The sequence below is a fragment of the Chaetomium globosum genome, genomic scaffold (assembly GCF_000143365.1).
Source record: "Chaetomium globosum CBS 148.51 scaffold_8 genomic scaffold, whole genome shotgun sequence".
Lineage (NCBI taxonomy): Eukaryota > Fungi > Ascomycota > Sordariomycetes > Sordariales > Chaetomiaceae > Chaetomium > Chaetomium globosum.
In genome coordinates, this window is record NT_165983.1 from 487,786 (window position 1) to 502,320 (window position 14,535).

The following is a 14,535-nucleotide window of genomic DNA, read 5'->3' on the forward strand; positions in this document are numbered from 1 at the left end:
AAAAAAAAAAAAAAAAAAAAAAAATGGGGGAAAAAAAAAAAAGAGAGGGTAATTAAAATAAGTAATGACAGGTAAAGAAAAAAAAAAAAAAAAATAAAAAAAAAACCGACCCATGTCTTGCCCAAAAAAAAAAAAACAAAACAAAAACAAAATAAAAAAAAAAAAAAAAAAAAAAAAAAAAGAAAAAAAAAAAAAAAAACAGCTCACAAAACGTCCTAAAAAAATATTATTCCGTCGCGCGGCGAGAGAAAACAAAGACAAATATAAGAAATTAAGAAAAATAAAAATAAATAAAATAAAATAAATCTATTCCTTTCCTTGTGAAATGGGGGTAGAGAAGAAAAAAAGAGAAGGCGTTACCTCCGTCATCTTTCCCCGTCTGCTCGTTAAATGACGGTGCTGAGTTGGAGACTGAGCAGATCAAAACATGCGGACGCTGCCGTGTTGGCCACAGCTGACGAACACGTCGGTGCTCTGGGCGCAGAACCGGACGTTGTAGACCTCCCTTGTCATGGGCGATCAGCTGTGTTTTTGCGGTCAAAGACGGGATGTCCCAGATGGTGCAGGTCGTGTCTATGCTCGAGGTGATAATCAAGCTCGGGTTGACCGTGTTCCAGTCTAGCGAGGTGAGTGGTGCGGTATGGTCAGGAGTTTTGGAGTTGGACAAGAGAGCCAGGGGAGTGAGTTTCGTAACGGGGGCGTCTCGGCCGTTTCTCGATGTTATGGATGAGCCGGGAGTGGCTGTTTGGGTATCAGAGGGAAGCGACCAGAGCCGGAGGTGGTCGCCTGAAGTGGCAAGCAAGTCAGTAGATTGCTTTTGTGACGACGGCGGTTCCCATAGCAAACGGGTAACCGGGGTAGGAGTGGGTGGCCTCGGCAATCCTTGTAAAATCCATGGACCATTTAGGTCCTCCAGGAACGTAGACGTCGGATGGCGTGGGGGTGAGTTGCGCGTCCAGAATTTGTATCTAGGCGTATGTGGTCAGTAAACTGTCAGGAACGACAGCACTCGGGACACTTACAAAGTTATGCCCGTCTTCTAAATAGCTACCAATGGCGAGCTTGCCGGCACTGTTGGCTTGAGGGGCCCATTTGCACCAGTCGAAGGCATATAGCGCCCAAGGAGCCATGTAATTGCTCGTTCTTGACTGTGTGCTAGCTAATTCGTACCCAGGCGTCCCGGGCAAGCCATCGGATAGACTCGAGTCGGCGCGAGGACGAATATCGGCGAGTCCGAGAGGAGTATTGGAGATGTTGCGCGAGCCCGCGGGGTTGTACTTCGGATCAGTTGGGGACATGTACTGCGTGGAGGCAGCGGTTCCACCGGGGGTAGTCGGGGTGTATGGATGGTAGCCCGTTCCGCCGGCCTCGTAGTGCGCGGAGGGGCTCGAGCGAGAGTAGCTATGCGACAGGCTCAGCGAGTTGTGCTTGGGCTGTGTTTGGTTCTGGTGCGACTGGTAATCTTGCTGTTGCATGCTCGGGAGAGTCGGGGCGGCGTTTGAGGGAAGTGTGGGCGGTCGGGGGCCCGATCCCCCGGGCTGCAGCACATTCGGCACGGGCGCGGAGCCCTGGTAGCCCTGCGACGCTATGTGCAGGTCATCGTAGGCGCCTGTCCGCCGCTGCGGCTGGTACTGAGGTTGTTGGTTCATTTAGACGAAACCGTCGACGATCGAGGAAAGCGGACAGGTCCCGAATCGGAATCGTCAAGGTTGGAAATGGAGGATTGAGAATCGAGCGAGCGCGGGGTGTTTGCCAGGGGCACTCGATGGAGGTAGTAGGTCGTTCAATGCCCGGCAGGGCAAAACGAAAAGGTAATCGCCGGGTCCAGCCACAGGAGAGGAGCTGGTGGGCACGGGAGCCCAGGAGCAGCAATGGCGGTTCTGTGGTTAAACCGTAAGGAGTGTGCGTGAATGGAAGCAAGTGAGGTGAGCTTCAAATGGATCCGTCTGTCGTTCGAAACCCAATGTTCCCCCACTGCCTGTGTTCCTTGCGGCTGGGTATGGGCAGCCGCCGCCACAGGCGCTTCTAAGTGCGGGGCGAGACAGCCGCTCATCATTGGCTGTCTCAGGCGGTGGGTCGACGTTGTTGTGCAAGGATCGTGCTGACCCCAGCCTGCCCATCATTGCCACCCCGCAACCATCCTTGGACTGGCACAGAGCTCATCGAGAGATCGTGATTTGTATATCTCACTTCATGGAGACAAGTTGATATTTAATTATGGTACGGGGTACTAGTTAAATTTTCAACTTTTATCACTTTCTTTCATCTAAAACTCGCCAAGAGCCAGTCTAACTGGTATCCCAAAGCTAAATACTCTTGACCCCACCCCCGCCGAGGTTGACCTCACCGAGGCACCTACCCTCTTGCCTCAGTTGCTTGAGCTTTCATCATATATTTTATTTCACACTTGCCTTTGGAGCAACACAACATTCTCAACCCATCAACTACCAGTTATTCAGACATATACGTACATCTTTCAACCAACTTCACTACACTCTTCCCGCACCACTCGGCCATTCACCTCCTCGGATTCGTCCCAGATTCCCAACCTTCATTCTCCCGACTTTTATCTCGAACCTCCGGGCCGTTACATCATGGGGCTGGGCGACCACCCGTCGCTCTTGATGCTCCCCTATCCTCCCAACCCTCTCACCCGCGACTCTCTCAGCGCCGCCTACCGGCCCTCCCTCAAATCCGCACTCGCAAAGGTGAGGCGCCCAGACGGTGCCGCCCAACTCACCGTCGCCATCGCGTGCCCCGTGCTCCAAGGGCAATTTCTCCGTTCCAAAACCCTTTCATGGCCTGACGCCCAGACGCTCGTTGCCGGCACTTACGGTCTCATCTCAGTCCTATGCGCCGAGCTCTCGATCAACACTGAGGTAAACGGCGGGCCGGGCTCGGTCGACTCAACCGTCGTCTTGATTGACGATGACCGCAACAAACGCTATCCAGTCGACTTCCGCCCTGCCATCGAGCCCAACAACACCGTCGTCGTCGACATGGCCACCTTTGCCTCGTCCCACTTCCCCTGGAATTTGATCTTCAGCGTTAGAAGCGAGCTTGGATTCCAAGTGTCACAGGCGTATCTCAAGTTTGCCGAGGGGCGGCAGAACCTGCTTCAGTCACAATTAATCCCGGTGGAGGGCGGCCTGGTGCTGAATGTCGCAAAGAGCGACCCATCGGCCGTGGCGCCACAGACATCGACGTACCCCACGGTTTGTCTGGGGGGAACGTTTGATTACTTGCACCCAGGGCACAAACTTCTGCTTACGGCCGGCGCCCTCCTGCTTCAAGTCCCCCGGAGGGGCGACCGTGTTCCGCCGTGCCGGTACATCATTGGCATTACGGGGGATGAGATGTTGCGGAACAAGAAGTTTGCCGAATATGTGCAGACCTGGGAGGAGCGGGCGCGGAACGTCATCTCCTTCCTGGCGCAGCTCCTCGAGCTCTCGCCACGGGGGTGGAAAGACAGCACATCCCCCCAGATTGAAGAGAAAGACGGCGACTTTACGGCGACCTTCCGGGACGGCGCGATCCAAGTCCGCTGCGTGCGAATTCAAGACGCCTTCGGGCCGACCATCACGGTTGAGGATATCCAGGCTTTGGTGGTGTCTGCCGAGACACGGTCAGGAGGGCAGGCTGTGAACGAGAAGCGTGCTGAGAAGGGCTGGCATGCGCTTGAGGTCTTTGAGGTCGACGTGCTGGATGCTGAGGAGGTCTCGGATGAGTCTACCAAGACGGAGAACTTTGCGTCCAAGATCAGCAGCACTGCTATTCGGCAGCAGAGGGCGGCGAGAGGCGGGACCAAAATATAATTACGAAGGAAGGGTATGCTCGTGGTTGCGTTTGGAAACCAAACCATCCCTACCCGGCTTAATCGCAACTCAAGTGTAGCGGCAGTCCTCTAAAGTCTTCTGCTTCGTTGTGCACCTAATTCCTAGGTACCTTAGAATAATTAAGACAAAACTGCCGTTCGTGCACAGCCTAAGGAGCAGCAACCAAAGCAACACTCTTGGCTTATTTTTAAGACATGACTGTGTATGCATCATCAGCATGGTTACCTACATAACTTGGCCATGATGCGGTGCGTGCAATGGCCAATCCCAAAGCCTTCCTCAGTAACCGCTGCCCGACCTGTCTCATCGTGCCGCGCCAAAACTGGCTCTTGCCCGAGACCCGAACACCCCCCAACATCAACTTCCCTTTGCCAACGGAAGAAAACAAACAAACTTGGGTACTAAAAGCCTGGCTACCAAACTTCCTTCACGATAATATTTTCCCAGCTCTGACCATTACATGCATTGTAGCAACCCCTCTCTGGCCTAACTTTCGCCTGTTGCTTTTCTCCTCAAGCCTGCGCTCTTGGTCTGGAAGCATCCAAGCGGCCTACAAAATCCAGGGAAAAGATGGACCAAGTTGTTTCCTCGTCTGGCCCCGCACGCTCTGCCGCGAGCGCAAGGGGTGCAGAGTCCATTAACCTGCTCACTATTGACGCCAAAGGCTTGCAGTCGTTGTTGGCCGATAGAAAATTCACAAGCCTGGATCTCGTTCGACAATGTCTCGCTCAGATTCAGCAGCACGACGGTTACCTCCACGCCATGATCGAAACGACGCCAGTGCATATCCTCGAGGAAACGGCCACATCGCTTGACCGGGAGCGGGCGGGTGGAACTCTGCGGGGGCCGCTCCATGGAATCCCAATTCTTGTCAAGGTCTGTTGCGTTGAGTGATCCGAGAACTAGACTTCTTTTCGATCTGCCTCGGAATTAGAGCCATTGCTGACATTTTTAGGACAACATCAACACCCCGACCTTGGGGCTTCCGACTACTGCCGGTAGCTTCGCTCTGCTGAACTCGAAAGCACGAGAAAACGCCAAAATTGTCGACCGGGTGAGTTAAACCAATGCACCACCGACAAGTCAAACCATTTATTGATATTTGGCGTTTCTTTAGCTCATGAAGGCTGGGCTTATCATCCTTGGAAAGGCGAATCTCAGCGTGAGGGAACCCCAAACCATCAAATATCTCAAGCCATCGTACATGTACATATACTTCTATTCATCTGCTAACAGCTATCTGCCATCCTTAGGAGTTTTCTAATTCCCGGTAACAAGTCGACGAAGCCACTTTGATATGACTACCGTACCGTCTGACACAGAGCAGGGGATCGGATATGCCGAGCGGTTGGTCCGCTGTGGGCGGACAGGTCCAGTCAGCATATATCGCCGGCGGCGTTGACCCGACTGACTCCAAGGATGGTCACTCGGTCCGTTATCCTAAGAGTCTACATGCGGGAAGGCCTTACAAGCTCAACTGACAATAACAGAGTCCCTCCGGATCGTCCTCCGGCTCCGCGGTAGGCGTGTCCGCCGGGTACGCGCCCCTTGCGATCGGCACCGAGACCGACGGGTCGCTTGTCTGCCCTGCCGGCAGAGCCGCTTTGTACACGATCAAACCGACCATCGGGCTCGTCCCTCAAGAGGGCATCATCCCCATATCGCACCATTTCGACACGGCAGGGCCCATGACCAAGTCGGTTTGCGACCTGGCAGATTTGTTGGATGTTTTAGCCGCAAGACCACGCTCTGAGTCGTTCACGGCGGACTTAACTGAGTCTTGGGGGAGCATTTCGGTTGCTGTTCTTGATCCGGATAAGTGGAAGTTTTCTGAGGATTGGGTGAAGCCTGTTCAGGGGGCGGAAGCTCAGATCGTATGTGGCAATTGGCAACTTTTTACAGTGTTTAGCTGCTCACAACAACAGAGTCGAGACATCCGTCACGCATATGACGTTATCAAGCTCAAGGCGAAGAAGTTCGTCAACGACGTGGACCTTGTTTCTGTTGACGATCTCGAACTTGATGGAGAGAGCAGCGAGGGGATTGTCGTGGGTGCGTTTATCTAGCTGAGTGAGAACTTACGGAAACTAACGTGTTGATGGATTAGCGGTTGACCTGAAGAACAACCTCAATACATATCTTGAGGACCTTGAGGAAAGCGAAGTGCGGTCTCTTACGGATGTGATCGATTACAACCTTAAACACTCCGACAAGGAGCTTCCGCCGCGTATGAAATCCCACGTCCCTTTTAGATGCTATCCCCCATAGGTACCTTCGACTCTCGAGTACAAAGCTCACACTGTGACTAGACCATCCGAGGCAGGACCGCTTCATCGACTCCCAGAACAATACCGTCCCCCCCGATTTATATGAGCGACACTTGCAGCATCTCCGCCACGTGGCCAGAGACCGCGGGGTAGACCGTGTCTTTGCAAAATATGACGTCGACGTCATTCTGGGCCCGACGGACAGCGGCCTCACATCCATAGCCGCAGCCGGAGGTGAGATTCTGGCGCAAGGATAATAGGCAAAAGAAATGCGAAGCTAACTAGTGCTCATAAGGATATCCTCTGTGCGCAATGCCATTGTCCTACTTGGACTACAATGGGCGGCCGTTTGGGGTCTCGGCTATTGCGGCGCGCGGCCGTGATGATCTCCTGGTCAAGGTCTTGAGTGCGTGGGAGGCAACCTTTGACCAGCGCAAGCCGCCCCGGTCCCTGATGGGGTAATTTTTGGTTCAGCAATAGGCTGACCTCCCAGGTGAAGATGGGCTTGCGATGGGAAATAGAAAAAACAGCCGTTAGAGGAGAAGGTGGTGAGTAACAAGAACGAAGAAAAAGACTTGACTTGACTTGACTCCCTTTGGCTGTGAACAAGGTACAAAATCTAACAAGCGGTATGCGATCAACCAACTTCGAATTCTGTTAGGCCACTAGTAATACCACCAATATCAACTCAATTTCGATCAAGGTAGCTCCGAAGCACCCCTGGTAGGCACCTGGCGCCAAATCAGCTGAAAGGGCATATATGTGCTGGCTGCATCAATGTGATGTACGCAACTGCTTTATAACATGTACATATACTATCTTGCGCTACCTAGCCATCTCGGGAACTAACTTGGCGGTGTCAAATGTAGGGGTTATGTGGATGGCCTGACTCAGCGCCGCCACTGTCATGTCACTTGTACCGACGCCAATACCATGTGTACATACATACCTTGCAAGGTTCATAGCCAGGGGCGTAAAAGTACCACGGAGCATCTTCAAAACAACCAAAGCAAAGCCTCCGTGCTCTAGGCTTAGAGAACCCGGCTAGGTATCAAGCATTCCAGGCAGGCCTCAAGTTTCTAGCCGCCAGAGCAGGGACTCCCTCGACCAACACCCAACCCACCCAATTCCTTTGATTATTACCATTTTATAACCCTACCTTACACGGGCGCTGGGGGGGGGCGGCTGTGCGGATGCGACCGGCGGGAGGAGGTGCGGCGGATGGCCGGCAGCAAGCAGCAATCAATGAGATCAATGTGAGACCGTGAAGCGCGTGGCAGGGCCGCGGAAGGAAGGCGGGAGGATGGCGGTGGCTATTGCCCGGTCGAAGGAGAGCTATCCATGGAGCCCATCTACGACAGCGTTTGGGAAGGATCGGGGGTTGGGATCCAAAATCAGGGGCTCAAGCCTCACGGACCCGGCGTCGGAGGAGACGCGGAGCTTCCATTGCGGCCGCCACCTCCGGATGGTTGTCGGAGGGCGGGAAGCGGGAAGCGAATCCGATTCGTTTGGTGCCCGGCGGGCGTGATCGGGGAATGGATGGCAGATTTGGTTCTGCGACGATGGACGTGAGAAGTTGAAAAAGTGGGTGAGGTTGGTCAGCGCGGAGAAGCTGGTGTATCAAGTCAGGGGTTGATATCGAAATGGACGGGCTGACTTTAGCTTTTTGACCATCTTTTCCTTTCTGATTTATCCGGTTGTTCCTTTTCATGCATGATTCGTCACAGTCTCTTGACAGTGTCGCTTAGGCATTGGCACGCCGTTTCTTTTGCAACCGAGCATGCCGGCAGGAGACGGTTGCACTGCAGCGCAGTGAACCAAGGCGGCGGTGGCACAGGGCGGGCGACACTGGGGTTGTGGGGGTTTTTCCTCGAAGCCCCCGGGTCATTCAACGGTCCGACGTGGCGTCGCCGTTGAGCCCAGTGTGCGGCGGCGGCGCAAGCGAATCGGAATTGTCCGCGGCCCCATGTTGTGCATGAGATGGCTTGTGAGCGGGAAGAAAAAAGTAACGTCTTCGTAGGGTTTGTTTGCTGCACGGCATTTCCGGGAGAACTTGCTCCAAAGGGGCCAGTCGAGGGCATTTGTGACCTGCGCCCCCACGATGCTTGAATCCCTGTTGCTGTCATCAGTATCTTGCGACCTTCCCAACATGGAGCTCGTAGGATGGAGCAATTGCTTCTCTGTTTCTTGAACTGTAAGGTATCTTGTCTATCGTGTTTCATCGTGCCCAAAAAAAGAAAGCCAAAATCCCTTTTTGATAACACGCAATCAGTGTCGTGCTGCGACCCGTTTTCAAACCCCTGAAGGCTCCTCATGCCGATATCGCATGTGTTAGATATCCGACCCATGTTTGTGAAAGCAAAAACAAAAAGAATGTAGCTGAGCATTAAAAAAGCGTTACTATGTACGGGTAGAGGGCTGCGACTTGGCGCTGGTTAGTCGTGTGAGATGGACCACTTCGTCTGCACCCTGATGCCCGTTTGTGGGTCCGTCCGATAGGGGGGCTGCTCCGTCAGGGCCACCTCGGAGCCGCTGTCCTTGTCCTTGTCGGCAAAGTTCCCTGCTTCCACGTCATGGTCTGGCCTGGGGCCGTCCGTGGCGGCAACGGCCGACCGGTATTGTACCGTCTGGTTCGCGGCGTAGAGGCCCTCGAGCGGAATCTGCGTGTCGGTGGCGCTCTGGTTCTTGAGCTTGCTGAAGGCGCTGCCGTGGGTGCCGCTCTCGGAAGAGTGGTATGCTAGCTTGGAGTTTCCCCGGCGTGTCGCAACGCACCGGGACCAGAGCGAGCCCATCATGGGTAGACTGACGCACAGGATGGCCAGGTTGGGCTCAGTAGCAGACCAGAAGTCGGCCCAGATCATGGTCCCCGTGAGGTTCATCAGATCGAGCTGCGTTAGGGTGACGATGCGGATGATGCCGATAACGCTGACGCTGAGGAAAAGTCAGTACGGCTTTCCGGACGGACGCGGGTTCGAGATACGTACACGAGACCAACGAGGAACACGCCCGTCAGACCAAGCTTCGCGGGGGTGGACATCTTGAGCGCCCAGACCGTCGGCAGCGGGAGCGTCAGGATGATCACGTCGGTGATGATGTTGAAGGAGCCGATGGCGATGAACGAGGCCACTTGGTCGCCGCATTCGCCCTCCATCAGAGGCGTGTATGTCTTGGCGAAGGGGCGGCAGATGAGGAAGACCTGGAGGAAGTTGCCAATACTCCACACCGAGACGAAGATCAGAGCGGCTACGGTGGCCATACGCAAGCCGCGGTTGACAAAGACACGGAGATAGAAGAGCAAGATGCTAAGCTTGATGGTGCTGATAGAGGTCGCATATATGAGCTCGTATGCGACGAGCATCTTGAGGATGTTTTCTAGATTGGGCATCGTTTCGGTGATGTTGAAGCCGATTCCCATGGGCGACCCTACAATGACATGTTAGTTCCCAAACAGGGCTTCCCAAGCCTGGGGGAGCTACTCACACAACCCCTGGATAATGAGCATGCCGAGGCCCTGAGGCAAGGCGAAGATGATGAGGTAGTCATCCCACCAGAGTCCGGCGCCGGAGATAAAGCGAGAGGCGAGACGCAGGCCCACGACCACGACCGTCAACAAGGCAAGAACGGAGTTGATGATGAGATGCACCTTGACTATGGGCAGCACCGGGAACTCGACGTATTCGAACATGGTGTGTGGTAGTTCTCGTGCCTGTGCCGACCGGGCGACACTTTCGACTGCTGCTGATTATATGACTGTTGATGAAGTCACAGTCGAACCTGATCCGCCTTGTGCTGCTCTGCTGGGCCGCTCGCTGTGGGATTCCCGAGGCGGAGACAGGTGGTGGAGACAAGAACGGGAGCGTGGGCAAGGCTGTCGATATGTACTCGCATGGCGTTCCACGGTATTCTCATCCAGGAGAAGAGACCGAACGGTATGGCAGCATGAGATAATTGGCTGCTCTACCACCGCGGTGCGTCAGGGGCTGAGGGGCACATAAAGAACACTTTTTTCAGGACCGCGGCTCAGATTCGGGCAAGATATTCCTCAGAGTCGACCAGGGGGGGGGAGACCCAGCGAAATGGAACCGACAGGAAAAGAAGCAAGGTGGCAGATCACAACACTTGCAGAAGAATCGTCTGGCTCGGCTCGGAGATATCCATGGAGGATATTGCGGAGAGCGTTAAGACGGGGGACATGGGCCGAGGGAGCCCTGGTTTGAGATCAAGCCGCGGCGTGTGTGGTTCATCGAGTTGTCGATGGTGCGTTTCTAGTGCTGAGAAAAGCAAAACAAAGAAACCAGAGATGGGCACGACGGCGTGGCGGTAGCTCCGGCTCCAGATTGAGCCGGCAACTGCCAGTCATTGTGGCGTGGAGATCAGGCTTGAGAAAATCAAGCCCATGGTGGTGGGTTGCATCGCGCTGTTCGGTCAGGGGTCGGTGAATCCGCGGCCTGCTAGCTCGGCAGCAGAATCCTGGCTTAGGTTACCTTAGCGTAGATAGCTTATTCTCGTCCCGGGTTAGGATGAAGAGACAGACTCCGTGGCCAGAGGGTTAAAATGCCACAGGAGCGGTCTCATCTTGCGCCCGACCTAGTGAGATAACCAAGATCTGCGCAAAAGACAAATCATATCGGTGATGAAGGCGGGCGTGCGATGTCGGGCTGGGTTTAGTCAGGTATGGGTCCTTGAGGTTTCACCAAATATCGGGTTCGGATGAACGCATTCGATCTCATCTTGCAGTCTGTCGACCGATCCTTGACGTTTCTTTTTTTTCTTTTTTTTTTTTTCCTTTTTCTCGGTGTCTCACAGTGTGTGAGGCTTGTTGAAATGGAATCGAAGAGGCTCATTCGGATTGGTCCACCCACACACGTGTAACCGTTGAACCCCATGCGGCAAGCCACCGAAGCGAGGCTGGGTTCCCTGCAAGAGGTCGAGGGATTTGCCGTGAAACCGAACTTACCGAACCGGGGAGCCCGGGGATATTATTCCTCCCCTGAGAAGTGGAAACGCAGACCCCAGTTCGACTCCCCTTTTCTCCCCATCGATAATTTGCCCGAGATCGCGAACAAAGAGCCAGGTGCTCTTGCTTTTTCGCATTCACCGAGGAGGAGCGATGCAGAAGGAGTGGCGCGGAATCACCCCGCAACCCCCGGTCATTACCAGGGGTGTAGTTACACTACCGAGTCCATGGACGACAGAGGATGGAAGCCACCACGGCACGGCACCAAGCACCAACAAAGCCATCACACCATCGGCACCTGCTCCAACAAGCAACCCTCATAGGACAGTGGGGGCCAGAGACGCAGGCCTGAGGCGGGCTCGAGGCGGATCCAGGGCGGGTTCCCGTCGAGGCAGGTTCACCGGACAACAGTTCATTGGGCGAGCACTACTAGCGACTCCACCAAAGCTCGCTCTTCCCTCAAACTGGTTTGGCCTCGCCCCGCGCCGCAAGCTAACTATCGGGGTTTGACCGGCATCCCCCGACGGTGATGGGATTGCAGCTGGTTTTCCCATCCAGGTGGGTAAGGCGGGAAGGATATCGCTGTATCACGCGCAGCCGAGGTGAGACCTCTTTCAGTCTGGACGCGCCCGAGCAAGGCGAACGGCACTGGAAATGGCTTGTTATGGCTAGTCCACCTCAGGGCAGCGCTTGCGGCTCGGCGAGCAACTGCACCCGGCCCCAATTCCACCCCGAGCGGGGAAGATCGCCATGGTTCGGGCTCCAAAGGTTGTCGGACTTTGTTGCTGTTGAGCGGGGTGATGGCACCACAGAAGCCGATGTCTAACCTTTCTTGGGTTATCACACAACCAACAATGAGGGGTTGAAAGGGCATCTCGCTACTTCAAACGGGAAGTGCTGTGACGGTGTTGGATGGAGGGGGTTGGTTGTTTGCTTGTCTCCCTCTTTAAATTCTCCGCCGAGATCAGTTTCCCGGTTCCCGTCTTTCGGCCGCACTTCTTGTCTGCTGCAGTGAAACGGGCCCCTGCCTGAGTACGACGTCGAACATTTGATCGTGAAATCACACAAACACCGAACCCGGCTCACTCACTGGATCGACTGCCCTGAATACCCGACTGGATCTGTAACGGTCCCACGTCACAGTACCACAACACCACAACATTACCCCACCATTCAGAGCAACAAAAGCTACAAATCATGGTTTCTGTTGACCTCAGCCAGCCGTTTGACTACGTTGTCATCGGCGGTGGCACCGCCGGTCTGGTGGTTGCCAATCGCCTCACCGAAGACAGCAGTGTCCGGGTCCTCGTCGTGGAGGCCGGCGCAGACCGCACCGCCGACCCTCTGGTCCTCACACCAGGCTTGGTCGGCGCCTTGTACGGCAAGGAGGAGTACGACTGGAACTTCATCTCTCCCCCGCAGGTATGTGATACCCGTCAAAACCCTCCCGGCGATGGCTAACACGTCGCGCAGCCGACCCTGAACAACCGCCGTATCAACCAGGCTCGGGGCAAGATGCTCGGTGGCAGCTCGGCCCTTAACTTCTTGATGCTGCTCTACCCGTCCAAGGGCAACATCGATGCCTGGGCTGCCTTGGGTAACCCAAGCTGGAACTATGACGCTCTGGCCCCGTACCTTCGCAAGTTTGCGACTGTTCACCCGTCGCCCCAGTCCGCCCGAGATCTCCTTGGCTTGACCTACCTCAATGAGGATTTGGCCAAGGGGGACGGGCCCATCCAGGTCTCGCACACCGAGGGTTATGGCGTAACGAACAAGGCGTGGCTACAAACCTTTGCCGGCCTTGGCCTCGAGGCCGCGAGCGATCCCCGCGAAGGCGGAGCGCTGGGCGCCTTCCAAAACCACGCGAGCATCGACCCGGCCACCAACACGAGAAGCTATGCTTGCACTGGATACTACACCCCCGAGGTTGCCAAGCGGCCAAACCTCGTCGTGCTCACCGAGACCGTGGTAAACAAGATCATCTTCGACACAACGAGCGGTGAGGACGCCGTCGCCACGGGCGTCGAGATTATCACCAAGGACGGCCAGAAGAAGCAGGTTTCGGCCAGCACAGAAGTCATCTTGGCAGCCGGTTCGCTGCAGTCACCTCAAATCCTCGAACTCTCAGGTGTCGGTGGCCGCGACCTGCTCGGGAAGCACGGAATCCCCGTCATCGTCGAGAACCCCAACGTTGGCGAGCACGTCCAAGACCACCCCATCGTCTGCCAGAGCTTCGAGGTCGCCGACGGCGTGCCCTCGGGCGACGTCCTGCGCGACCCCAACGTCCTCCAAGCCCTGGTTGGCATGTACCAGACGGGCGGCGCCGGGCCGCTCGGCCAGAGTGTCATCAGCGTCGCCTACTCGCCGCTCGTCGACGGCTCGGGCATCGTCCCGGCCGAGGCCAAGGCGAGCCTCTTCGCCGAGCACGCACCGACCTTCGACACCCCCGAGGGCAAAGTCGCCCGCAAGCTGGTCGAGTCCCCCACCGAGGCCACCTTCCAATACCTCCTTTTCCCCAGCCAGGTCGACATCCCCGAACGCCCAACCCAGCATGGCGCACTACATCACCCCGGTGCGCCCCGAGAACTACATCACCCATCATGACCATCATCAACCAGCCCTTCTCGCGCGGCAGCGTGCACATCACCAGCGCCGACGTCCACGCCCCGCCCGAGTGGGACCCCAAGTACAACTCCAACCCGCTCGACATGGAGCTGCTCGCGCGCGCCGTACAGTTCGTCGAGCGCATCGTCGACCCGGCCACCCCCTTCGGCGGCGTCCTCAAGGCCGGCGGCCAGCGCCAGCCCGCCCTCAAGGCCGACGACCTCGACACCGCCCGCGAGATCGTCCGCCGCCGCCAGATCTCCGTCTTCCACGTCGCCGGAAGCTGCGCCATGCGCCCGCGTGACCAGGGCGGCGTGGTCGACGAGCGTCTGCGCGTGTATGGGACTAAGCGGTTGCGCGTGGTCGATGCCAGCGTCTTCCCCATTGAGCCCGTCGGTAATATCCAGAGTGTGGTGTACGCTGTGGCTGAGCGGGCGGCGGATTTCATTAAGGAGGATCGTGCGCGGGCTTAGACTCTGGCGCCGGAGTTGATCTCACCGGCCAGGGGTCGATTAGCTAGCGTAGTTCTGGCGCTAATGCGTTGGAATCTAACTAATGATACCTTATCTATGATCTACATGAAGATGTGCCTCGGACTATGCCTCGGACTGTGATTGCTTACACTGGGTAAAACGGAGCGGTGTTCATGTTCGCGGAAGTTACCGACTGCTGAGCGGAACATTCTCAACTTGTCTTAGATAACTATTCATTCAAACAAATAGTTAGTTATGCGTCACCAGCAACGATCATTACCAATTAGATCAACTTATATACCCGAGCCACTGCGAGCATCACAGATGCGTCTTTCGCTCTACTTTCTCTGCATTGTGTTCATGATGTTAAAACTTGAGATTTGCACCCCCCCCCCCCC

The 14,535-nt window shown here is 55.6% G+C and overlaps 5 protein-coding genes across 5 annotated transcripts; 3 read left to right on the forward strand and 2 right to left on the reverse strand.

The window, feature by feature from the left end:
- Positions 1 to 803: 803 nt before the first annotated feature.
- On the reverse strand, positions 804 to 1,649 carry CHGG_10874 (uncharacterized protein; the record flags this gene model as incomplete). The annotated part of the gene is made up of 2 exons (XM_001226140.1): positions 804 to 968; positions 1,023 to 1,649. The coding sequence occupies 2 exons, from the start codon at positions 1,647 to 1,649 to the stop codon at positions 804 to 806; spliced, it is 792 nt and encodes a 263-aa protein (XP_001226141.1).
- Positions 1,650 to 2,594: 945 nt separating this feature from the next.
- CHGG_10875 (uncharacterized protein) lies at positions 2,595 to 3,815 on the forward strand (the record flags this gene model as incomplete). The annotated part of the gene is made up of 1 exon (XM_001226141.1): positions 2,595 to 3,815. One exon carries the CDS (start codon positions 2,595 to 2,597, stop codon positions 3,813 to 3,815), a length of 1,221 nt encoding a protein of 406 aa, XP_001226142.1.
- Positions 3,816 to 4,406: 591 nt separating this feature from the next.
- On the forward strand, positions 4,407 to 6,565 carry CHGG_10876 (uncharacterized protein; the record flags this gene model as incomplete). Its single annotated transcript, XM_001226142.1, has 8 exons — positions 4,407 to 4,712; positions 4,792 to 4,890; positions 5,159 to 5,266; positions 5,327 to 5,710; positions 5,762 to 5,888; positions 5,944 to 6,063; positions 6,146 to 6,337; positions 6,399 to 6,565. 8 exons carry the CDS (start codon positions 4,407 to 4,409, stop codon positions 6,563 to 6,565), a joined length of 1,503 nt encoding a protein of 500 aa, XP_001226143.1.
- A 1,973-nt stretch (positions 6,566 to 8,538) lies between these two features.
- Positions 8,539 to 9,788, reverse strand: CHGG_10877 (uncharacterized protein; the record flags this gene model as incomplete). The annotated part of the gene is made up of 3 exons (XM_001226143.1): positions 8,539 to 9,034; positions 9,088 to 9,526; positions 9,584 to 9,788. 3 exons carry the CDS (start codon positions 9,786 to 9,788, stop codon positions 8,539 to 8,541), a joined length of 1,140 nt encoding a protein of 379 aa, XP_001226144.1.
- Positions 9,789 to 12,257: 2,469 nt separating this feature from the next.
- Positions 12,258 to 14,137, forward strand: CHGG_10878 (uncharacterized protein; the record flags this gene model as incomplete). The annotated part of the gene is made up of 3 exons (XM_001226144.1): positions 12,258 to 12,482; positions 12,534 to 13,583; positions 13,679 to 14,137. The coding sequence occupies 3 exons, from the start codon at positions 12,258 to 12,260 to the stop codon at positions 14,135 to 14,137; spliced, it is 1,734 nt and encodes a 577-aa protein (XP_001226145.1).
- Between the last annotated feature and the right edge of the window lie 398 nt (positions 14,138 to 14,535).